Source organism: Mus pahari, chromosome 2 (genome assembly GCF_900095145.1).
Source record: "Mus pahari chromosome 2, PAHARI_EIJ_v1.1, whole genome shotgun sequence".
Classification (NCBI taxonomy): Eukaryota; Metazoa; Chordata; class Mammalia; order Rodentia; family Muridae; genus Mus; species Mus pahari.
In genome coordinates this window covers 151681662-151708295 of record NC_034591.1, presented here as the reverse complement: position 1 = coordinate 151708295, position 26634 = coordinate 151681662, and the positions used below count along the sequence as shown (strand labels likewise).

General features: G+C 44.0%; 1 protein-coding gene across 2 annotated transcripts in view; it reads left to right on the top strand.

Annotated features, from left to right (window-relative positions):
* Gucy2c (guanylate cyclase 2C) overlaps positions 1-26634 on the top strand; it is an 81922-nt gene that overhangs the window by 5440 nt on the left and 49848 nt on the right. For both annotated transcript variants that reach the window (XM_021190835.1, XM_021190836.1), the window contains exons 2-9: positions 3079-3191; positions 7842-7906; positions 11179-11394; positions 13036-13157; positions 15553-15649; positions 17627-17744; positions 20335-20470; positions 22670-22755. In XM_021190835.1, coding sequence (XP_021046494.1) covers positions 3079-3191; positions 7842-7906; positions 11179-11394; positions 13036-13157; positions 15553-15649; positions 17627-17744; positions 20335-20470; positions 22670-22755 — 953 coding nt within the window. The remainder of the gene's footprint in view (positions 1-3078; positions 3192-7841; positions 7907-11178; positions 11395-13035; positions 13158-15552; positions 15650-17626; positions 17745-20334; positions 20471-22669; positions 22756-26634) is intronic.

The window sequence follows — 26634 nt, the reverse complement described above, 5'->3', positions numbered from 1 at the left end:
ATATATATATATATATATATATATATATATATATATGTGTGTGTGTGTGTGTGTGTGTGTGTGTGTGTGTGTGTGAAAATGTTGTTGAGTAGTATATGCGGGTTTATGGCTATACTTGTATTTTATCTGTTTAACTCACCACATGCCCTCCTCCCCTCTGATTTTCTCTGGTTAGTCTAATCATCAACCTCTAGTTCAGCTAGTTCTACCAAACAATTACATCTCTCAGCTGCTTCTCCTAGTGAACAAAGTATCAGTGTAAATGTTCTTGGGTTAAACAGTAACCAGAACTGAAGGATGTACTATACTAGATTTGGTAGACACATCTCTGCAGCAACTATAGAAGGACAGAAGGACAGAGTTGTTTCTGTTCTCAGAATGATAAACCCTCAACTTTTAGGGACACAAACTTTTGAATGATCCAAATTTTTCTTCTGTTTTGGGTAGACTTTACTCTTTTAAAGACATTATTGAAATATGGCATGTCAGGCAAACCTGGTTTGGACCTCACCTTCTTGTGTAAGGAAACGGAAGTCAGAGAGGTTCAAATGGTTTGTGTAAGAACACAGAGTGTCACTCATAATGCCACACCAATGTCTGAGGTTTCCTGGTGTCCAGAAGGCCATTTCTTCTTAGGTATCAGACATTTGTCCTGAGCTTATCTGTCACTGGGAGAGGACCATCATTTAAAGAACAGAGTTTGCTCAAATGGTCCTGCCAGCTCTTTATTATCTTTAAGATGTGGTGCCTAGCAACACCCAGGGATTTTACCATCATGCCTCTGCCTTCACCTAAACTCTTTGTTATCTAAACACCCCAAGCAGGGATGAGCACAGGCCATTTGGCTTTGGAAAATGCAGACTATAAAGAGTCATGGTGTTCTAGGCCAGTGAGATGGGTCAATTGTTAAGAGCACTGGCTGTTCTCAGAGGATGTGGGTTCAGTTTCCAACATTGCAGCTTACAACTCTCGGAAACTCCAGTTCCAGGGCATCCTGTGTTTTCTTCTGGCCTCTGGAGGTCCAAGTCAATACAATAGTGGCTTCAGGGTCAACGCCCATTCTTCATTACACATGAGACAATGAGAAGATGCTCCCAATGCTGCTTTTGGGGCCAGGCTGTGTTTTCTTGTCATTTTAAAATCACTAAGTGTACCTGCACGAGCGCTTCTCCTAATTGGTATATTTAACTGCTTGTCACATCCATTCAGGAATCTAATAGGCATCTCACACCCAACGTGTTCACCTGGCTTCTTCCAAAGCTCTTGACCCCCCTAGTCACGACACTACACTCGCAAATTTTCCCCTCTCTTATTCGGTCCTTGATTTAGAGTAACATTCCCCACTAGCCACTTTCTCAGGACAAGAAATATTGAAGACACACGCACCCTCTTTTTCTCAAGTTGCATCCACCAACACTTTCTTACTGACCCTACTTTCGAATTTCAAAATGCAACCATGTAATCCCCCCAATTCATTTTCACTTGTTTATTTCAAGCTCGTCTAAGTTATTCAAGAGCCCCTAACTGGTCTCCCTGCTTCTTTCTCCTTCTTGGTCTCCATGATCTATTTTCCCATCAGAATCTAGAGAAGTCCTTTTAAAGTGAAAATGAGATGTGATAATATTTCTATATATTTTAAATGTTCCAGAAAAAATCCCATTCTACTATGAAATGCACATACATGCCTGATATGACCTTCTTCCAATACCACCCCAAGTCTATTCTACCCCTCGATCACTGAGCAGCGAGTGTTCAGGCGTCCTTGCAGATTCCGAGACAAGCCAAGGTTGATCTTCATCTGGCTTTTGTTCCTTGTTTCCCACCCCACACACACTCAGAAACTGTACATGTGTGTGGCTCTCATTCTTACATCTCTCAACTCCTGGCACCCCAAAGGGGCACCCGTCGCCATGCTATCAGCCATAGCACCATTCTGTGTGATCTCCAGAGAATATGTGGACCTCAGGCAGCCAGGGACTAATTTTACTCAATGCTGTATTGTGAGCTCATAGAAAAGTGTAAGGAACAGAAGAGGAACAGAGTAACTATGTGTTGACTGACGGATGGGTGATAATCAGAGACCAAGGAGAACTGTACCTTACACGTTATAGCGGCAACTTGGGAACACAAAAGAACAAGATGCTGTCCCTATCTACTTTCCCAGTTCATTCCAGTCCATACTGGAAACATGCTGAATGTGGGGTTATGGAAAGATGAGGAGAGCTGTGGACATAATAAAAACTACTCTTATGCTGGACTTGATGATGAATACTTGAATCTACACATGTACTGGAATGATCAAATTACACTTTCATTCCATAGTTTCATAATGGATGAGTCCTATCATGGGTGAATTATCTCTCTAACATAAGAGAAAGATAAATGCAGGGAAGGTGGAAGAGAGGGAAGAGGGAGAAAGAAGGAACTCAGAATAGTCTCAGACCTGAACTTGAATATTGTGTTAGTCGGGGTTCTTTAAGGAAAGAACTGATAGAATGAACATGCAACTATGTATTAATAAAGCTTTCATTGGAGTGGCTCACAGACTGGGGCTGAGTACTCCAACAAAGGCTGTCTCGTGACAGCTCACGAGACTGGAAGCCTCAACAGTCCCCATCTGGTGTTGGGAGTCCCAGAGAGATCCTACCGCGCTGCTAGTTTTCAGTTTGCAGTAGATCCTCACGAAGTGGGTTCGAACACCAGGGAGAGATTAGCTCAGGATAGATGAGTTTGCCAGAGAACCAGGAGAAGCAGACAAATAAGGCACGCCCCTGCCTCTCTGTCCTCATGTCGGCTGCCTCCAGGAGTGGCCCGGACTTAGAGTGGGTCTTCTGATCTCACATTATCTGGATAAGGGGATATGTGTCCCATTTAAAGAAATCCAACCAAGAGAGACCTCTCACGAGTGTGCCCAGATGCTTGGATCGGGCTCCTGGCAAATGTAGCCAACTTGAGATTCGCCATCACAGACACCTTTCCCCGGTCCCTTGAAATCCACCAGCAAGGGCTGTCTCAGAGCTGGGTAAATTGTGGAAGCATAACACTGGTTTCCTGTTTTTCCTAATTTCTGGGTAACAGAGCTAAATGTGACTGTAAATGCGACTTTCATCTACTCCGACGGTCTGATTCATAAGTCAGGTGACTGCCGGAGCAGCACCTGTGAAGGCCTTGACCTACTCAGGGAAATTACAGTAAGTAGCTTTTGATTTTTGTTTTATTTTGTTTTGTTTTGATTTATTTATTTATTTACTCTATGCAAGTACACTGTAGCTGTCTTCAGACACACCAGAAGAGGGCATCAGATCTCATTTCAGATCGTTGTGAGCCACCGTGTGGTTGCTGGGAATTGAACTCAGGACCTCCGGAAGAGCAGTCAGTGCTCTTAACTGCTGAGCCATCTCTCCAGCCTCGTAAGGAGCTTTTGTATGTGTGTAGGCCACACATTCTTAGTCTGGGATGGTCACAGTGAGACATGCAGGCCTGTTTACACAATGCATAGCCTGCACCAGCTGCAGTCATGTTGCTGTATGATCTGAAGGTACCCTGACTTTATAGCACATGTCCCAAGAGATATGTGTGTGTATATGTGTGTGTGTGTGTGTGTGTCCTGAAACATAGTATGTATATGCTTTGATATAGGGGGAATTTTTACTTTAAAATTTTGTCTTTTTAAAGACTTATTATTTTGGATACATGTCTAAAATTTTTTTATCATTGTATATGACTTCAAAATCCTACTCTTACCAATAGACAGATCATCCTGATCAAAGCGGGGTGGGGCAGGAAAACACTGCCATTACATGATTTAATAGATTAAATGAACCTATGGGACATACAAAAAGCATCCCATCTGACTAACACTGTGAAGTGTATACCTCTCATAGCCCGTGGAAATTTTCATAAAACAGACAATATGTTAGGACACAAAGCAAGCCTCAACAAATAAAAGAAACTTGACATAACTTCTTGCACTTTATTTGAACGCAAATGGAATAAAATAGAAGCCTACAGCTAAAGAAACTGCAGAGAATAGGCAGAGCCCTGGAAGTTGAACAATACATTATTATGCAATGAATTACTGAAGACATTAAGGAGGAATTTTTTTAAACTCCTAAAATCAAGTGAAAATTAAAACACAACATACCAGAATCTGGGGGGAAACAATGAACACATTCCTGAGAGGGAAATTCATAACTGTGAGTGCTTACATTTAAAAATCAGAAAGATCACACACACACACACACACACACACACACACACACACACACACCAATCTAACAATGTATCTCAGAGCCCTAGAGAAGCAGGAACTAGCAACAGACAGGGTAATTAAGATCAGAACTCACGTTAATTAAGTAGGAAAGGATGAAATACAAAGATCAACAAAACAAAAAGTTAGTTCTTTGAAAGACGAGCAAGATGAACAAAGTCATAGACAAACTAGTTGAAAGAGAGGGGAACTGAATTAGTAAACTTAGGGGTGAAAGGGGGACATAGCACAACAGACACCAATGAAGTTCAGAAAACTGAGGGGCGTGCCTTGAAAACTAGCTTCATCAACTAGAAAACCTAAGATGTTGAGGTTTATATGACCTACAAAGCAGAGTAAGATGGGATAAACAATTGGAAGAGAGATGTTTAAATTGGAGAGATGGAACTGAAGCAAAAAAAGTTTTTTAAAATCTTCCAAATAAAAGAGTCCAGGTCCAAATTGGTTCAATGCAGGATTCTACAAGACCATTAAAAAGCTAATATCAGTTTCTCAAATTATTCCCATAAAATAGAAAGGAAATAAATACTTACAAACTCTCTTTATGAAGCCAGTTCTGATACCAAAACCAGATAAAGATATAATAAAACAAGAGAAAATTACTGCAAATCTGCCAATGAACATAAACACAAAGATTCTACAAACAAACAAACAAACAAAAAACCTTGTCAACTAAATTCAAGAAGATACCAGAGAACTGAGGAGATGGCTCAGGCAGTACAGTGCTTGTCTGTAAGCATGAGGAGACCTGAGCTTGCTCCCCTAGAATTCTTATAAACACCAGGCATGGCAGACATGACTGCATGAAAGTACGCGCGCGCGCATGCGCGCGCACACACACACACACACACACACACACACACACACAAGAGCTATTCACAGTAATCAACCTAGCTTCATTCTAGATCAGTTCTCAACCTTCCTAATACTTCGACCCTTTAATAGTGTCTCATGTTGTGGTGATCTCAACCATAAAATTATTTCATTGCTGCTTCATAACGCTAGCATTCTGCTGCTGTTAGGAATCATAATGTAAATATCTGATCTCCAGGATCTCTGACATGGGACCTCCAAAGGAGTCACGACCCACAAGTTGAGAACTTCTGTGAGTTCATGAATAGTTTAATAATAAATAATTAAAAATCAATAAATAATAGATCACATAAATGGACTCAAGAGGACAGAAATCACATTACCACCTCAATATATGCATTTGACAAAATCCAACATCCCTTCATGATAAAGGGCCCTGAAGATATTAGGAGTAGAAGTTAATATATCTCAATATAACCAATGATACAGATGACAAGCCTATGGTTGATATCATAGTAAATGAAGAAAACTCAAAGCATTTCTACAAAGATGAGAAACAAGAGACAAAGGTGTCCACATCTTCCACTCTTGCTGATTTGCTGATAAAATGTTGAAAGTCTTCGATACAGCAATAAGATGAGAGAGAGAGAGAGAGAGAGAGAGAGTTGATACAAATAGGAAAGGTAGAATTCAATGTATTCTATTTATAAATGGGAGGATTCCATATGTGAAAGCTCCGAAAGACTCTACCAGAAAACTCTCAGAGCTGCTGAACACTGTCAGTAAAGTATCCTGATATGGGACTGGAGAGATGGCTCAGCAGTTAAGAGCACCAACTGCTCGTCCAGAGTTCCTGAGCTCAATTCCCAGCAACCACGTGGTGACTTACAACCATCTGTAATGGGATCTGATGTGTCTGAAGACAGCTACAGTGTACTTGTATACATAAAACAAACAAATAAATCTTTTTTTTAAAGTATCTTGATATAAAATTAGCACAAAGTCCAGTAGTCTTCTTATATGCTAGAAATAGACATGAATACAAGGAATCAAGAAAACAATCCCATTCACAATTGCCTAGAACATATACCTTGAAATAAACCTAAATAAGTAAGTGAAAAGCTTCTACCATGTTAAACCTAAAGCACTGAAGAAAGAATTTAAAAAGGACACCAGAAAACTGAATTGGATTGGAAGAATTAATTTTGTAAAAATGTCTGTTTTATTTTATATGGCCCAGCACAAGGGAAGGCCTGGGCCAAGTAGTGGGAGTGGGTGGGTAGGGGAGCAGGGGCGGGGGGGGGGGTATAGGGAACTTTCGGGATAGCATTTGAAATGTAAATAAAGAAAATAATAATAATAATAATAAAGTCTGTTTTAACAACAGTTTACAGATTCAATGCAAACCACACTAAAATGACAATGTCATTCCTCAAAGAAATAGAAAAACACCACCATCATCATCATCATCATCAACAACAACAACAACAACACACACACACACACACACACACACACACACACAACTTGTTTTATGTGGAAGCACAAAGACCCCAGACAACAACACACACACACACACACACACACAACTTGTTTTATGTGGAAGCACAAAGACCCCAGATAAGCAAAGTGAACAAAAAGAATAATGCTGGAGGTCTCGCCATATCCAACTTAAGTTATCCTACAGAGCCATATAAACAAAAACAGATACACGGATCAATGAAATGACACAGAAGATCCAGATATCAAACCACACAGCTATAATCCCCTGACTTCAGACAAGGGTGTGAAAACTACACACTGGAGAAAAGACTGAAGGCAGCCTCTTCAACAGATGGTGCTGGAGAAACTGGGCATCCACATATGGGTAGGCAAGGCTAGATGCCTATCTCTCACCTGGCATAAAAACCAACTCCAAATAGACCTAAGACCAGTATGAAAAGCTGGAAACTCTTAATCTGTCCCTGGGAAACACAGAAAACACTTGAAGGTAAACGACACTGAATAGGGTTCTAATTCAAGAATGAAGACTAACAACAAATGGAAACCCACAAAATTAAAAGCATTTGTACAGTAAAGGGAACGGGTTAACTGGGTGAAGAGGCAATCTTCAGAATAAGAGAAAAGTCGTTGCTACCCATTTGGTAGAGAAGTAATAGCTACCATATACAAAGAGCTAAAAATACTAAATAACAAAATTTAAAAAGCCCAACCCTATCAGTTAATGGACCAATGAACAGCCAAGCCTCAAAAGATGAAATACTAGTCAATAAAAGCATCCAAACCATTTATTCTCCCTTGGATTTCAATATCCCTGTGCTAGGATCTGCCCAGCCCCCCAAGGCTGAGACTCACTATGGTCGATATGGTAGACACATCCTGACATCCATGATCCGACTCATGAGGTCGATGTGAAACTTCTAGTTTTGTAGTCTCACAATCTGTAGTCTCTGGAAGCCCTTTTACAAGATGCACAGAGTGAGGGGCATCTTTTACATCTACATGGTTTTGCAGAGTTTTAAATTCTCCTGAGCTCCATAAAACCCTGTGTAGGGTCAGAGTAGCAACAGGGAGGAGGAAGTAAGCAAGAATCTTGCTCCTCCCACTTCCATCCTTTGAGTAGCTCCTCCCCGCTCTGCGCACAGACTCTTGGGAATGCATTTCTCATAGTGTTCCCGCCCCCCCTCTCTTCTGTGGTTGATTGGATTTGTCTTAAGCCTTAGTGTTTTTCTTTCTTTCTTTCTTTCTTTTCCTACAGAGAGATCGTAAAATGGGCTGTGTCCTCATGGGGCCCTCGTGCACGTATTCCACCTTCCAGATGTAGTAAGTACTTTGGCTGAGGGTTAAATGATTAGGCAAACAGTGTTGCCAAGGCAACAGAGCGAGGCATGTTGGGCCCCTCGTGCTTTGCCGTCTCTCTATCATTGCCTTTACCCTTCCCCAGATACCTCCTACTTTGATCCGTGTGTAATGACTGCAGTAGCTAATCAGGTACAGTCACTCATAGCTGAGTGTTAGAGGGAGCAAGCCATGAGGAACGCTTGAGTTTAATAAAGGAAATTCCCCAAAGTGGGCAGTGGCTAGGACACAGACAGAAGAGAGAGCGTCTTAGTAGAACTCTGTTGACACTAGTTTGGAAATGTGGGGAAAGAACCAGGCGCTTATTTGAGAAGAATAGAAATAACTTGTTGAAGTTCTCTGTGCGACCTCCTTCGTGGTTTAGAGATAGAAAAAAAACAAAAAACAAAACAAAACAAAACAAAACAGCCTTCGATTTATTGTAGAATGGGAAATCTTTTTCTGGATTTAGAAATCTTGGCCTCAGCCCTTCAATTTATTTCACTCAGTGAAATTGGCTCTGTTCTGCCAGATCATACATTCCCTAGACAAGATTCTTCACATTTCCTGGTCAACTTTTCTCACTAGCCTTGCCTTCGCTTGTTCAGTCTTCTGGATAAAGAAATGCCATTTACTGAGCCAGAGAACAGCATAGGTTTTGTGAGGCCGACACGAACCCCTGAGGTTTGTACCGGAAGTCAGCCTGTTGCCTCACGCCCAGCAACTCAGCAGCCCAGAGGCTCCGCGCACCGTGTCAGGCACACTCAGAAGCATTTCCAAGCCCATCTTCCACACCCAAAGAGACACACACGGAATCTTGTTCTTCCTTATCTCGTGGATCAGGTGCTGACGACATTGCTCTAGAGGAAGGGGGTACAGGACATTGGTTCACTACCAGAGAGCTTTCCAAGAGAAAATAGTTTAGTGTTGTCAAGCAGAAAAGAATTAAGTGAAACATGCTCTTCCAAATGGAGGTGAGAGGGACACTGACCAATACAAAGCGGGGGGGGGGGGGGTGAGGGCGGGGGTGTCACCTCTGCTTGAGGGCTGAGTTTCAAGTGGGGAAATAACTTCATGAAAAAAGACCGAGTTTTTTGTTTTTTGGTTTGGTTTGGTTTGGTTTTGGTTTTTCGAGACAGGGTTTCTCTGTGCAGCCCTGGCTATCCTGGAACTCACTTTGTAGACCAGGCTGGCCTCAAACTCAGAAATCCACCTGCCTCTGCCTCCCAAGTGCTGGGATTAAAGGCATGGGCCACCACGCCCGGCTAAAAGTCTGAGTTTTGTGTTGGATCTCAGACAATGTCTCAGTCAGGGTTACTGTTTATGTGATGAATCATTATGACCAAATGCAACCTGAGGAAGAAAGGGTTTATTTGACTTATATATTTTTTATTACTTTTATTTTTTTTTACAGTCCAGTTGTTGCCCCCCTCCTGGTCCCCCTCCCACAGTTCTTCATCCCATTCCTTCTCCCCTTTCTCCAAGAGGATGCCCCCCCCCCTCTGCACTCCCTAGGGCTTCAAGTTCTTGAGGGTTAGGCATGTCTTCTCCCACTGAGGCCAGACCTGGCAGTCCTCTGCTGTAGGGGACCTCAGACCAGTAGTGTATGCTGCCTGGTTGGTGGCTCAGTGTCTGAGAGATCCCTGGGGTCCAAGTTAGTTGAGACTGCTGGTCTTCCTATGGGGTCACCCTCCTCCTCAGCTTCTTCCAGCCTTTCCCGAATTCAACCACAGGGGTCCTCGACTTAAATCCAAATGTTGGGTGTAAGTATCTGTGTCTGCCTCAGTCAGCTGCTTGTTGGGCCTCTCAGAGGACAGCCATGCTAGGCTCCTGTCTGTAAGCACATCAGAGCATCAGTAATATTGTCAGGCCTCGGAACCTCCCCTTGAGATGGACCCCAAGTTGGGCTGGTCACTGGACTGCTTTTCCCTTACATATCTTGAGCCACAGTCTGTTGAGGGAAGCCAAGGTAGGAATTTAAACTGGTGCAAACCTAGAAGCAGGAGCTGATGCAGAGGCCATGGAGGAGTGCTGTGTACTGGCTTGCTCAGCCTGATTTCTTATAGAATCCAGGACTATCAGCCCAGAGATGTACCACCCATAAGGGGCTGGACCCTCCCCCATCAGTAACTAGTTAAGAAAATGCTCTATAGGCTGTCTTACAGCCAGATCTTATGAGGATATAATGATCTAAAGATAAAAAGATATAAAGGTGAGATTCCCTCTTCTCGCATGACTTAGCTTGTGTCAAGCTGACATAAAACTAGCCATCGCAGAGGGACAAAGCAAGCACTGGTAGGAAGAAAAGACACAGGTACACTTCCCATTTGATCACAGTTACGATGGCTCTTCTAGTTTGCTTTCTGTTGCCGTGATAATTCCATGACCAAAAGCAACTTGGGAAGGAAAGGAGTTATTTCAGCTCGCAGTACATAATGGGGAGAAGTCAGGACAGGAACTCACACAGGGCAGGAGCCTGGAAGCAGGACCCGATGCAGAGGCCATGGAGGGGTGCTGCTTACTGGCTTGCTCCCCATGACTTGCTCAGTCTGCTTTCTTTTTCTTTCTTTTTTTTTTAAACATTTTTTTTTATTAATTATATGTAAGTACTCTGTAGCTGTCTTCAGACACTCCAGAAGATTTCTTTACAGATGGTTGTGAGCCACCATGTGGTTACTGGGATTTGAACTCAGGACCTTCGGAAGAGCAATCGGTGCTCTTACCCGCTGAGCCATCTCACCAGCCCCCTCAGTCTGCTTTCTTATACAACCCAGGACCGCCAGCTGAGGGATGATATTGCCCACAATGGGCTGGGTCCTCCCACCTAAATAATCAATCAAGAAAAGGCTTCACAGACTTGCCTACAGTCCCACTGCTGGAGGCAGTTCCTCAAGTGTCGTTCCCTTTTCCCAGCGGGCTCTAGCTTGTGTCCTCTAACCAAACTCGTAACCAGTGGCCATGGTTGTTTAGCATGTACTTTTCAGTCTCCCTCCTGGCTCACAGTTTCCAGCCCGGAGAGCATGAGAAGTCATTTGGAAACAAATCAATGTGATCCAGCATGTAGCCATTTCCCTGTAAACACAGAATATGGGCAATCACTGTTATTTTTAAAGTTACCCGGACACATGTTTTACTGTCCCCTTTTCATTCTTACCATTCATGCCTGTATGTTAAAAAGGAGGAATTGGGGGGGGGGGCTCTTCTCTGTGCCATTGGAGTTAACCTTGGCATTGCTCCCTCTCTCACTTTTACCACAGCCTTGACACAGAGCTGAACTATCCCATGATTTCCGCTGGAAGTTTTGGATTGTCCTGTGACTATAAGGAAACTCTAACCAGGATCCTGCCTCCAGCCAGGAAGCTGATGTACTTCTTGGTTGATTTCTGGAAAGTCAACAATGCATCCTTCAAACCCTTTTCCTGGAACTCTTCCTATGTCTACAAGAATGGATCGGAGCCTGAAGATTGTTTCTGGTAAGGAAGGCTGGTGATCAGTGCATTGCCATGGAGGTATGTCACTTTCATCAGGGACACCGTTGAAATAGACGCCAGTCCGCTTTCTTACCCATCAAAGAGGCAAAAGGAATCAAGTATCGTGTGACTACTCAGTATAGACCACATTTGCAGCACTCTGCCTAGGAAAGTGAATTCTTGTTAGTCTTAATGATTCCCCATAGTAAGTCCTCTAAAGACAAACACATCGGATCCTGTTTCTAGAGGATACAAAGGAAAGCTAGAAGTCAATGTTTCTGCACTACTGTGGAAGATATAGCACTGGAGAAGGTGTGTTCTGCCCTAACCAGGCAGCAGTTAGAAAGTATGTCTCTCACATTTTCTCACATAGAGAGGAAGGGGGACAGGGGAGAGCAAGTGCTGGTAAAAAGCATAAGTCTGTCCCCGAGAGGCAGCTCGGTGTACAGAGGGACTTGCTGCCCAAGCCTGATGACTCAGCCTTAATCCCTGGGACTCACGTGTTGGAGGAAGAGAACCGATTCCTGCAAATTGTCATCAGATTGTCACACGTGCTGTGTGACACATGCATGTGTGTTCACACATGCACACATACCACAACATACATAGATGAAACATCATTTTAAAATAGCATAAGCTCCCACAACACCAGTAAAAGTGGTGGAGGTGACTCGGGAAGCTAGTCGGTTCCACCGTCTCTCTCCACAGAGCCTTAAAGGCTTATGATGGGGTGTCACCAGGCATGCACATCTGGGAATCCATGGCCAACAACCCCAGGAGCTCACCCTAGAAACTTGGTATGAAAATGGAATATACAAACATCCAATGCACACAGGGACAGACATCATTTTACCAGCTCTGAAGTTTTACACTATATCGTTTCAGGGGCTTCTGGGGTATAATGCAAGCTAGAGCCTTCTTGCTCCCTATAGCAGTAGGGAGACTGTAGAAGGGACCCCTCAAATGTCTACAACTTGTACACACACAAAGAATCCCTAAAACTCCCCCCCCCATACTCTGCCTAGACTAAATAGCCACAATACAAAGCAAAGGCATCTTGGTGGGCACTATCTAGTAACAGAGAGAGGGCCTGGGTGTTAGATAAAGACTCCAGCACAGAAGTGGGTAGGTAGATAGATAGATAGATAGATAGATAGATAGATAGATAGATGATAGATAGATAGATGATAGATAGATAGATAGATAGATAGATGATAGATAGANTAGATAGATAGATAGATAGATAGATAGATAGATAGATAGATGATAGATAGATAGATGATAGATAGATAGATAGATAGATAGATGATAGATAGATAGATGATGATAGATAGATAGATAGATAGATAGATAATAGATAGATGATAGATAAATAGATAGACAGATAGATAATAGATAGATAGATAATAGATAGATAGATGATAGATAGATACATGATAGATAGATAGATAGATAGATAGATAGATAGATAGATAGATAGATGATAGATAGATGATAGATAATAGATAGATAGATGATAGATAGATAGATAGATAGATAGATAGATAGATAGATAGATAGATAGATGATAGATAGGTAGAGATTGAAGGTGGTGTGGCCATGAGGAAGCAAAGCCAACTCAAAGCTTCTCTCTCCCTGCTCCAGGTACCTCAATGCTCTGGAGGCCGGGGTGTCCTATTTTTCTGAGGTGCTCAGCTTTAAGGATGTACTGAGGCGCAGTGAACAGTTCCAGGAAATCTTAACAGGCCATAACAGGAAGAGCAATGGTAAGACAGCAACAGAGCCTCCCTCATGGCCGCTGCCTCCCTCAGAGTCCTTTAGGACAATGTCTCCGTAGCGTTGCCCTCACGGCCTGCCTCCAAGTTGCTTGTTTGCAAACAACTTCGCCATTTTGTCATTCCTGTTGACTAAACCTAGCTCTCTGGGAGAAGAATGACATAAAGCAAACACTGGTGAAATGGACATAGATACTAACCCAATATCCATCCTTCATAAACCCACAGGGACCACAACCTACCGCAGATCAACCATGTAACGGGGCAGTTCTCCATCTTGTCTAGTCACGATCTTTAGGATTGTGAATGGTTTTATGCTCCCCAGATCTTACTTGACTGGAAAGTTCTTTTTTGGGGGTGGGGTGTGGGGTTCAAGACAGGGTTTCTCTGTATAGCCCTGGAACTCACTCTGTAGACCAGGCTGGTCTTGAACTCAGAAATCTGACTGCCTCTACCTCCCAAGTGCTGGAATTAAAGGCATGCACCACCACTGCTGGCAACTGGCAAGTTCTTAAAATAACAAATACTTAGTCATGGCAGCAAGTGATTCTTTAACTTTCCCTGAGAGGAAATCTTCGCAGTTCGTTCTTTACTTCTGAAGTGCCCTTTCGCAGGAAAGCACCCAACCCTCTTCTAGAATCTCAGGGTTCAAATGCCTCAGCTAACTGCGTGTTCCTGGCTCTTGTTAAACTGCTTGCTTGCTTCCTCTGCAACTTCCAACAACCAAGATGTAGTTTTTCTGGGTTCTTTGTCTTTCAAAATTCCCTGTAATGTGCGTTAGGGCTACTCTATGAGAAGTGTCTCTCCCCAGGAAATCACCGGGAGGCTTCATGCAGACTCTCAATTCCTACTGAGTGGTCTTTGAGTTTTTAATCCCATCAGAAATCCAATGTATGACTGGATTTGTGACTAGAGCTCAAACCATGGTTCTCAACCATGATCTCCTGGCCAGAACTATTGTTATGTAACCCCTTAAACAGAATCACAAAGCAAGCAAAGATGACCAAGCTCCCCAGTTTCCTGGTGCAGGGCTCACAAGTCCAGGAGCTAAAGGCTGGGTGTGAAAGGCTGGTGGATACACGCTTTCTCATCAAACTGTTAAATGATCGGCTATAGTGTGCAGGGAATTCCCTTCCCGATCAAGAGCACATCAGAAGTAATGAACGAACTGTGGTGATTTCCTGTGAGGGAAGACCCTTGCTTGGCAAGTTGCCCAACATTATTCAAACAATCACTTACTGCTTTAACCAAGTATTTGTTATTTCAGGAACTTACCAGACAACCAAGATATGGGGTGGGGGTGGGGGAAACAAATGCCATTCATGATCTTAGGGAGTTTATAGGTCACCCGGGTGGCACAGCTTATAAGAAATCTAACAAACGTCTATATGGCAGTACATGCCTTTTGCTAACCCCAGCATTTCTGAGATGGCGTGAGGCCAGCCCATTCTATGTAGCACATTCCAGGACAGCCATCTACATAGTGAGACCCTACCTCTAAACAACAGCACATACCCCCACCTACATGGTGAGACCCTACCTCGAAACAACAGCACAAATCCACGGAAGCTCTAACCCTTCCCGCACCCGTAACACACACAGACAGCAGCTAGATTCACAGTAGATTCAGAGTGGTTCCATCACTCAAGTTTCTAAGATCCGGCTCTGAGTTAAAAAGCTACAGACACAGCCCAAAGATGGTTGCTTAGGATGTTATAAACTATTCTCACATTCCCCTTTCAAACACATGTACAGATTATGAGGTGTGGTCCATCCATTGAAGAAAATAGCATTTGGAAATATCACTCCCACGTAGGGCAAGAGACTATACATTAAGTGTAGCAGGGCTCAAAAAACGTGAGTCCTACTCAGGAACCTTTTCCATCATCTTTCCTTTAGCCCCATTGGGATCATCTTCTATTTTAGAGATTCCACACAGCTCAATCCGGACTCCGTAACTAAATGCAAAATGAGGCAGAAGAGCTTTGGGAACTTGAGATTAATCCTTAAAAGGCAAAATGAGAGACAGGTGTGGTGTTACATGCTGGAAATCCTAGCACTCAGAAGCTGAGGCAGGAGGATTGCTATGAATTAGAAGCCATCCTGGACTATGTAGTAAGTCCAAAGTCAGTCTGGAATATACAGTGAAACTCTGACTCAAAGGAAATTAAGAAAGAAAGAAAGAAAGAAAGAAAGAAAGAAAGAAAGAAAGAAAGAAAGAAAGAAAGAAGGAATGAAGGAAGGAAGGAAGGAAGGAAGGAAGGAAGGAAGGAAGGAAGGAAAACAACCACAAATAGCATGACTATGTCCGGCTCAGATCAGGAAAGCTGTCACTCCTGCTTCATGTGTCCACCATCACCTGCCACTTTGTCTTGCTTTCTTGCAGTGGTTGTTATGTGTGGCACCCCAGAAAGCTTCTATAATGTGAAAGGCGACCTCCAAGTGGCTGAAGACACTGTTGTCATTCTGGTAGATCTGTTCAGGTTGGTATAATGCTCGGGAAGGCCTCCTCCTTCAGAAAGGAAGTGCGTCAATGGCTACCGAAACAGCCCCCTCTCTCTTGTGTGGGCAGCTGCCATGATGGCCGCATTTGAACTGAAGTCTCATCGCTTTCTCACAATACCTTCATGTTTACCTAGTCATCTGTGACCTTAAGCAGAGATGTATTCCTTGACGCCTGACAGGCATCCAAATATGCAGTCCCCGCATCTGGGCAGTCGAGGATGCCCACAGTATACGAGTCTCCTTTGTTCAGGAAACGATCCTGCAGCTAAGACCTGGACAGTGGTTTCCCTGGGGAGATAGGGCTCGCTCCTGTGCTGGAGTTGCCAAGGGTCTTTGGCCTCAGATTATGTTTTTCATCAGCCACCTTTGGAAAGACTAAAGTTGGAGACAAGGAGATCTGATCTGTACAGTTACTCTTTATCCTCAGTGGGACAGTTACTCGGGGATGGTCCCTTTCTCTATGCGTCTCTGACACTGAGCAGAGAAAACCATGACAGAGAGAGACAGAGACAGACAGACAGAGGAACCACTTTACTAACAGTGCCAAAAGCAGCCCTTAGGTTGGAGCACACCTGGAGGAGGTGCCAGCGGTCCACCTGTGCCCCTTGTCCCACAGGTGCATCATATGACCCACTTATCTCCCTGGGTCATTAATCATTACCTGTGTGCCTTCATCTGCTGCAGGGCTCTCCTGGACCCGCCTAGTCATCTCCTGGTACTAAACACACTTTTCCCAGCATGAGAGGGAGTTCTGGAAGTGCAGGCCTGGTGGACAATTGAATGTTCATGAAGATAAGCAATCCATCTAGCTAGCTGTAGACGCTTGGGAAAGAGGGCGATCAATGTTCTCAGAGTTTCCCTCCCACCCTCGAGTTGGTGGTTTGCCATGAGGAGGGAGTTGTCAGTGTGGCCAGCTTGGTAGGATTTCATTCTCAGCCACCTGTGCTGGCGTTCCTTTGTGACGCCTGTTCAAGGAACACGTGGCAGTTTCCAGAGCAAGGTCAGACCCAAGTAAACCTAATGTGCTTGGCTTGTAACTCTGCTGCTTGGGGTTCTGTGGGAATGTGTTAGCATTTTGAGATTAAGTGGAATTGTGAAATGAGACTTAGGGCTCCTGTCTTTTAGGGTAAGATCAATATAGTTATCCTAAGAACAATACAGAGGTCCGCACAGAGCAGATTGAGTATGAAATGGTGGTCTCCCTAATTCTGGCAGTCTGATGAGCCACCCTGTTTGCACCCACATGATTGGGAAGCACCGGGACCCTGGGTGGCTCAGAGCGATCTCAGTGTGCAGAGTGCCCAGTGTTGTCTATGGGCTGATGATACATACCCTGTGAGCTAATTAGTCCCACATGCTGAAGCTTGCAGTCTCAACAAAAAGAGACCTCAGACAAGCTAGGAGGCAAGGACTCACAGCTGGGGTTGTCCTCTGACCTCCACAGGTACAAGTGTGTCCACACTCACACACAGGAGTATATATACACACACACACACACACACACACCAGGAGACTTGCCTTATCAGAGAAAATGTCTTAAATCTGCCATTATCAGTTCATCCCTGAGCAGATGATAGCATCCTACACTACAGTGCATTGTGCAGAGTAATTCAATATCCCATATCCAACTTGTATTTCCAACTTGTTTTGCATCCTTAGGGAAAGGAAGTTTTCTTGCAGAAGTCAAGGGTCATTAGGCTTTAACAGCAAATACAAACATTCCCTCACAGGGTGGGTATAATGAGTTCCTTTACACCCTCAGTTAATAGGAAGAGCGGCCTAAATCCTGTCTTTCACTGTAGCGGGTGGAGAAGGGATTAGAACTGGGGAAAGTAGAAAGCTTTGCTGATAGCTACACTTAAAACAACAACCACCGCCACGATTTTCGAAGCTTATGTTAATTCCCATCCCTATGGGATGCTAATTTTTATGAAGAACCTATGTTTTTACGCTAGTAACCATTACTTTGAGGATAACGCCACAGCTCCTGAGTATATGGACAACGTCCTCGTCCTGACACTGCCTTCTGAGCAGTCCATCTCAAACGCCTCTGTCGCCGGGAGGGTTTCAGCGGTGAGTTGTTGTCTGTGAATGTATTTATGTAAGTATTCGTTAAAGATAATGCAGAGCATGGTAGTCTCCTATTCACACTCGGATTCTTATGTTTGTATGTGTGCTCATTGTGCAGAGGTGTGTGTGTTTGTATGTGCACATGCATGTGGAAGCCAAAAGTGAATTGCCTTCCTCTATTGATTGCCTTCTATCTATCTGTCTGTCTGTCTGTCTATGTATCTATGTATCTATCTATTTACTTATTTGTGTGTGTGTGTGTGTGTGTGTGTGTGTGTGAGAGAGAGAGAGAGAGAGAGAGAGAGAGAGAGAGAGAGAGAATGAGAATACCATGTGTGCTAGGATGATTGCCAAGGCCAGAAGAAGTCACCGGATCCCGTAAAACTAAAGCTATAGGCAGTTGTGAGTCAGTTGGTTGCAGGAACTGAACTTAGGTCCTCTGCAAGACTAGCAAGTGGTCTTAACCACTGAGCCATCTCTGGCCTGCTGTACTTAAATTTTGAGACAGGCTCCCCAGTGGCCCTAGAGATCGGGAATGCAGCTGAAGTCGATGGTTAAAGAGCTCCAGGAATTCACTCTAGTCCTGCTCTGACCTCAAGCCCCACCCACCAAATGCTGGGGTGACAGATGTGAACCACTACCTCTAGCCTTTTATAAGGGTCCTGGGGATCTGAACTCGGGTCCTCAGGCTTTGTTTAGAAATAAGCACTCCTAGGTGGAGACATCACAGTGTCGTCCATCATAGTGAAGTTGGCCGTTGTCCGGGGTGGGGGATGCTTAATGTATTCTTTTTTTAACTTATTTTATTAGATATTTTCTTCATTTATATTTCAAATGTTATCCTGAATGTTCCCTATACCCTCCCCCCACTCTGCTCCCCTGCCCACCCACTCCCACTTCTTGGCCCTGGTGTTCCCCTGTATGGGGCATATAAAGTTTGCAAGACCAAGGGGCCTCTCTTCCCAACGATGACTGACTAGGCCATCTTCTGCTACATATGCAGCTAGAGACACGAGCTCAGGTACTGGTTAGTTCATGTTGTTGTTCCACCTATAGGGTTGCAGACCCCTTCAGTTCCTTGGGTAATTTCTCTAGCTCCTCCATTGGGGTCTCTGTGTTCTATCCTATAGATGACTGTGGGCATCCAATTCTATATTTGCCAGGCATTGGCATAGCCTCACAGAGATAGCTATATCAGGGTCCTTTCAGCAAGATCTTGCTGGCATATGCAATAGTGTCTGTGTTTGGTGGCTGATTATGGGATGGACCTAATGCATTCTTAATGTCTCAGTACCCTACCTAGTTCGGCACTTGTCCCAGAACAAGGACCTCCACTTACCCATTAAATCATGGTCACCATCTTCTACTGCAGAGCTTCTAGGACACATTAGGCTCTGTCAGTCACTGAGCTTCAATGAGATGCAGTTTGTCCTCTGCCTTCTGCTCTCTGTTGAGAGAGGCTATAGAAATGGATGAGGGGGTGGCCCAGAGACCCCCAAGTAACTTTTTAATGGCAGGTGAATGCCTGAGCACTGTAAGGAGGGTGGGCACCGCCCCTCTTCCTAGACCATCTATTCCACATGCTCCAGGTATGAACCTGCCAAAATTAAGGGTTGTAAGCGCCTTTAATGCAAGATCTTAGAGTTCTGTTCATCCCATGAAATGATGATGATCTTTGTGGCTGGCCACATATTTCAGTGAATACAGACACCTGCCATGTCTGATCACCTGAGTTTGATCCTGGGGTCCCACAAAGTGGAAGGAGAGGCAGGAGTCTCAGAAGTTGTCCTCTGACCTCCATGTGTATCCCCCTCCGTCAAAAATAAATGTCAGGAAATGATGGTTTCAGAAAAAAACAAAAAACAGGAGCTTTATTGTTGTTGTTGTTGTTGTTGTTATTAATGTTTTTTGCAAAATGCATTCCAAGTGCAAATTACTTGAGTTGTCCTGTGGTGTGGACAGAAGGGAGTTCCAAAGTGCATGAGAGAGCAGAACCTACCTGGCTTCAGTGGGGCGAGAACTTTCAGTTCCTGATCCTGAGAACCATCACGAAGTGGATGCAAAGGCAGAGGGATGCTAACTCTATTATTTTACCAGGACAAAGGTTAGGGGTCTGAAGTGATGCGCAGAACCAGCGTCAAAGCACAGTCAGTGATGCATCAGCCAACCAAAGCCCCGCACATCCCACTCTGGGGGCCAGAGGCAGCGGTTATTTTCTGGGCTCTGGTTTTCTCTTTTACACTCTAGTGAAAACATTAACTTAAAGCAAATAGCATTTCTGCGTGAAATCCCATATGGATGTTTAAATGGCGGATTTGACTTTCGCAGCTACCTGTGTATTTCACCATCACAAGAGGGAAGCCAAGGCCGTCTAGGTCCTCCTCTAAAGGCAGGGCTTTAGTTTATTAATCCCAGGAGAAGGTGAAACTGGGACAGCGGAACCCTGGCCCGAGCAGGTGTTTCCCAAGTCTTCCTCACTGTCGTGCTTCTCGATCCTCTGAATTTGTTTTATCATGTTTCCCAAGGATATCTACTCCAGGTCCCAGACCCAGCCCCTTTTCTCATTAAAAGGCATCTTCTCCTTCTCATTTAGGGAAGAAGTGACTTTTCTCTCGCTTACTTGGAAGGAACCTTGCTGTTTGGACACATGCTGCAGACGTTTCTTGAAAATGGAGAATCTGTCACCGGTCCCAAGTTTGCTCGCGCATTCAGGAATCTCACTTTTCAAGGTACCCATCTCATGGGCAAAGTCAAAGAAATGCAGGCTCTGGGAGGGGGTATAGGGAGACCACCAAGACAGGCGTCAATTGCTAACGACCCTGGAGCTCAATGGAAGGAAAGACCGTTGCATAAACTTTGGGGGATGCTGTGATGTGTAACTAGACTGCAGCTCACGCTGCAGCAGTGCGTGTTCATGGGGTGTTGCAGAATGACCATGTAGGTCGGGGGCTACATGCACGAGCAGGTTTACACAGAGCATTGCACGAGTAGTGCTGCGCTGCCTACAAGAAGAGAAAAACTTGCCATTTACTTTTATTTTGTAAATTAGCATAGAAGATATATTTACAGCCTTTTTCAAAGGAAGTGTGTTTTAGTAGATTCCCTTTTCCATCCATATCCTCTTGTCTCCTGGCCCCCTAACACTCACACACACACACACACACATGCACCACACTCTTACACACACACACACACATACACATACACACTCACATACCACACACTCATACACACACACTCTTACACACACACATACACACACACCACACTCTTACACACACATACACACATACCACACTCACATACCACACACTCATACACACACACATACCACACTTACACTACACACACACACACACACCACACTCACACACAGTAACCGGTCTCAATCTCCTTTCTGTTCACTTGCCTTAGGTTCAATTTTTATTTTTGTTTAGTTTTATTTTTAATCTCTTTATATTTTACTATATCTCCCTTCCTTTCCTATGTTAAGTCTCTATTTCCTCCCCACACCAACCCTCCCTCCAACTTCTAGACTGACACACCCATCCTGCAAGCTCCTCTTGAAGCGTCTCTGTCTCAAATCTCAGACAAAGATTATAAAGAAATTTCACTTTAAGAAATTATCTGGAGGCTGGAGGGATGGCTCAGCGGTTAAGAGCACTGACTGCTCTTCCAGAGGTCCTAAGTTCAAATCCCAGCAACCGCATGGTGGCTCATAACCATCTGTAATGAGATCGGATGCCCTCTTCTGGTGTGTCTGAGGACAGCTTCAGTGTACTTATAGATAACAAATAAATAAATCTTAAAAAAGAAAAAGAAAAAAGAAATTATCTCAAAGTCTTGCCCTGCAAAACCTTTGTCTAGACCAAAGTGAGCCGTTGTTGGCTCCAGAAGATAGACAGTGATTAAATCACTACCTGTTCTACAAGCTGTGCCGGTGGCTGTGGCCTGACCAGAACATGGTTTCCGCTTCCCCGGAGAAGCAGAGAGACACGTTAGTCATGCATCACTATGGCCCTGAGAAAAATTTTTAATAGCTCTGAGTCTGATTAAAATTATTTCTCATCAATAAAATAGAAACAACCGTTTTTATGTCATGACATCCTGAAGGAAAGAAAATGGCGAATGTGCCAACTCTCTAAGCACAGAGATGGTGTCTGGTAATCATGAAATAAGTGCTAGGTTTAATTTACATTTACCTGTTTGTTCGGGGCTGTGCATGCAAGTGAACATTCATGTGTACACACCACAGTGTGCAGAGGTCAGAGGACAACTGGGCAGGAGTTGTCTCTCTCCTTTTGTCACATGGGTTCTGGAGACTGGACTCAGGCCCTCTGGAAGCATCCTTTCCTGCTGAACTGTCTGGGCATCGCAGAAGTGAGCTGTCCTGTTGAGCATGTAAAGGTTTTCCACCGAAGCACACATTCTGCATGGTCAGTCTGCAGTGCTATTATTTCGCAGTTGGAAAGTTGAAAAACAAACAACTCGAGTATCTTTTTTTAGTGTTTTAGCCACCGAACATTAGTGAAGTGATTTTGTTCTTTGTACAATGTAGACTACTCGCTGTGGCCTACACTCTCGGCCACTGGTTTAGCTAATATTCTTGTGTAGTGTGGACAATTAAGCAAATCATTAACCTACCACATCCTAAATGGAAGGAAGAGGATTATCCTGCTAAATGAACATTCCCCCATAAAAATACCCTTCACAAATCACAATTAGTAGGGGCAAGAAGCAGGTAAGGGCCATCTGGTAAGAATATTATAGAGTGATTCGAATCCATTTTAAACTCTTCATTGGGATCCTGCTGGTTTCATACCTAAAGCCATTAATGGTCTCCAACATTCATATTCATTCTCTCTCTCTCTCTCTCTCTCTCTCTCTCTCTCTCTCTCTCTCTCTCTCTCTCTCTTTCTCCCCCATAGGCCTTGCAGGACCCGTGACTCTGGATGACAGTGGGGACATTGACAACATTATGTCTCTTCTGTATGTGTCTCTGGATACCAGGAAAGTATGTCTGACCCCCGACATGACCCCCACGGTGACAAGACTGGGTGGAAAGGGATAGTTAACAGGAAACAGAGAGGCAGTGAAGGAATTAGAGAGGTAATGTTCAGAATCTAAAGGCAGATAATGGCAGCTCTCTTGGTTGTCATATGTCATACTTGTGGTAGCATGTTAGCACATAGAACCTCTAATCAGAAATCAGCTCACACACATTTAGGAGTCAGACTAGTGGAGTCGATGAAAGAAAACAAGCTGATGGCAAGTCTTTCCTAAAGACTGTAAAGCATTTTTGCAAACTAAAGATTTCAAAGAAATAGCTCTCTCCATCAGCACTTCCATGAAACATGTGAAGAACTGTACAGTTTCTCAGGCACACACATGAAAGTGCCATGATGCTAGACTTTAACTCCTATTCTACACCTGTGTCTTAATTATGGTGTTACTGCTGTGAACAGACACCATGACCAAGGCAACTCTTAAAAGTACATCATTTAATTGGGGCTGGCTTACAGGTTCAGAGGTTCAGTCCATTATCATCAATGCAAGAACTTGGTGGCATCCAGGCAGCCATGGTGCAGGAGGAGCTGAGAGTTCTACATCTTCATCTGAAAGCTGCTAGCAGAATACTGGCTCCCAAGAAGATAGGATGAGGGTCTTAAAACCCACACCCACAGTGACACACCTCTGCCAACAAGACTACACGTCCAAATAGTGCCACTCCCCGGGTCAAGTATATTCAAAGCATGACATTCCTCTCCCTGGCCCTCGTAGGCTTGTTCAAACACATGAGTCTATGGGGGCCATATCTAGCCATAGCAAAAAGGTACATATGGGGGACATATCTAGCCATAGCAAAAAGTACATTTAGTTCAACTTCCAAAGTCCCCATAGTCTTTAGCACTATCAACAATGTTAAATGTCCAAAGTTCAGTCTCTTCTGAGGTCCATCCAATCACTTAACTGTAATTCCTGAGTCAAGACAGGAACCAGCTGGGCAAACTCCAAACTCTGCATCTCCATGCCTGATGTCAAAGCAGTTTTCATATCTCCAACTCCTTTTTCATCTTTGTTGAATGCAACAAACTTCTTTGCCTGGGCTGGTTCCACTCCCTGTTAGCAGTATTCCTCAAGAGATACTCCACAGCTCTTGCATCTTGGCGTCTCCAAGCCAACTTCAATGTTACAGCTTCTTGTTTCACTGTCTGGGATCCACACATGATCTTCCGGGGTCCTCCTAAGGGCTGGCATCACTTCTTCAGCTCTGCCCTCTGGAGCACTCTAAGCTCAGGTGGATCCACTCCACTGCTGCTGCTCTTCTTGGTGATCATCCCATGGTACTAGCATCTCCAATACATTGGGGTCTTCTGCTGTAACTAGGCTTCACAAATAACGTCTCATAGGCTCTCTTCATGGTGCCAAGCATCCAAAACCTTTGCATGACCCCTTCAGTCCCTGGGCCATCAACTACAACTGAGGCTGCCCCTACATCAGTGGCCTTCTCTGGCCTCTCACAGTGCCAAGCCTCAGCTGTTCTTCATGATTCCTTCATGCCTTCAAAACCAGTACCACCTGAGTGACTCTTACACATTACCAAGTACAGCTGTAACACAAAATACAACCTTGTCTATCTCTGGAACATGGCTTCTTTGTGCACTCAGAAAACACTTCCCAGAAGATTTCACCTCAGTGATGCTGGTCTCTTCTTAATCACCACATATTTCTTAGCTCCCACTAACCAGCATCAATTTTCCAGGTAGTTCCTTCTATTTTTCACTCTAAAGCCAGAGCCACATGGCTGAAGCTATCATGTTTTGATGCTTGCTGGGGCTGGAACATGCATGGCCCCCTCCTTACTCTATTACCAGCTTCCTGTTTTCTAGCTCCCACTCTGCCTAAGCTCGGCTGTCCTGGCACTTGCTCTGTAGATTGACCTTGAACTCAGAGATCTGCATGGCTGTCTCCTATAATGCTGGGATTAAAGGTGTGTACCACCATGCCTGGATTTAAGCTTTTCTTCACCTAGAACTTGCTTTGTCCCAGGCTGGCCTTGAACTCAGAGATCTGTTTGGCTTTGCCTTCTGGGATTAAAGATGTGTTCCACCATGCCTGGATCTAAACTTAGCTGGATGGGATCTGACTCCCAAATCCCTTAAGCTGTTATCTCCTAGAACATAGGATTCAGCTCCATTGTACTTCCTGGTGCCCCTTTAATACTTTAACCATATATTTTGTATTTTTCCTTTCTAAGCTTGCTATGCTTATTCAAAACTTCAAGAGACTTAACCAAAGAACAAAGTCTCTACTGGGCTTTTTTGAGATTTCCTTTATTAATGCAATTAATATAAGCCTCCTTACCTTACTCAGACTCTTTAGACAAGGGCAAAAAGCAGCCACAATCTTCATCAAACACCACAAAAACAGTCTCTAGGCCACATATTGGAATTCTTCTCCACTGAACCCTCTTGGGCCTGGTCTGCACAGTTCAAATCATTCTCAGCAGCAAAGTCGTGCGTATTCTTACTAGGATGGCCCACTACGCGACACTGAAAACATTCTACTGCTTTCCAAATCCAAAGTCTCAAATCCACATTCTTCCAGACAAAAGCATGGTCAGGCCTATCACAGCAACACCCCAGTCCCTGGTACCACTTCATTTCTATGGAAGAGCCTGTGATGGCTGGTTTTATGTCAACTTGACACAAGCTACGGTCGTCAGAGAAGAGGGAACCTCAATTAAGAGGTGGTAGGCAGGCCTGTAGAACATTTTTTTAAATTAGTGACTGAGGAGGGAGGGCCCAGCCCCTTGTGGATGGGATCACCCCTGGACGTTTTGGCCCAGGGTTCTATAAGAAAGCCCTGGAGAACTACTAGCTCGTAAGCATGGCCGCTGTATCAGCTTCTGCCTCCGAGTTCCTGCCCAACTGTAGTTCCTGCCTGACTTCCTCTGATGATAAACCCTGATGATGAAGTTTAAGCCAAATAAACCCTTTCCTCCCTGAGTTGCCTTGGACATGTGTGTCGTTGCAGCGATAGTTACCCTAAGACAGCGGCCTCTAAAGAGGGGAGAGGGTCTGCTCTCTCACCATATCTCCCACAAGAAGCTTCCTGTCTGGTATAGAGCTCATGGCTGATAAGCACTGAATTTAAAAGTGGAACCATTTCCTTTATGCCTTCCAGAGCTGTGTCCGTCTAATCCGTGAAAGTTGCTGTTTCAGCCAGCCAAGTGACCAGTACACACCTTTTTCCTACAAGAAAATAAGTGGACATCTAGAAGAAAATAGTATTCATTTGTAAATGTTCCAGAGTGGACATTAGGGCAAGCTTAAATCATAACGTACACATAATTAATATAAATAAGCCATAAGTCATAATACAGATGCATAAGTCTATATATATTGACACTGCCTTTTGAGAGACACCTACAATGGCAAATGTAAGAATTACAGAAAAGATGCTCAACCTGAGAGAGTAACACCAGAAATTTGAGGCAGCATTTCATAATCTATAGTTTTTGTTACTATATTGGATCTTTAATGAAATATTATATTTGGGGGCCAGTGAGATGGCTCAGTGGGTAAGGGTGCTCAACTCTAAACCAGACAGCCTGAGTTTGATCCCCAACTCACGTGGTAGAAGGAGAGATTGGATTCCTGAAAATTGTCCCCTGACCGCCACATGAATAGAAAGAAAGAAAGAAAGAAAGAGAGAGAGAGAGAGAGAGAGAGAGAGAGAGAGAGAGAGAGAGAGGAAAAGAGGCGCAGAGAGAGAGAGAGAGAGAAATAAAAGAGAAAGAAAGAAAGAGAGAGGGGGGGAGAGACAGGCAAAGAGGCAGAGACAGAGAGAGAAAGAAAGAAAAAAGAAAGAGGAAGGAAGGAAGGAAGGA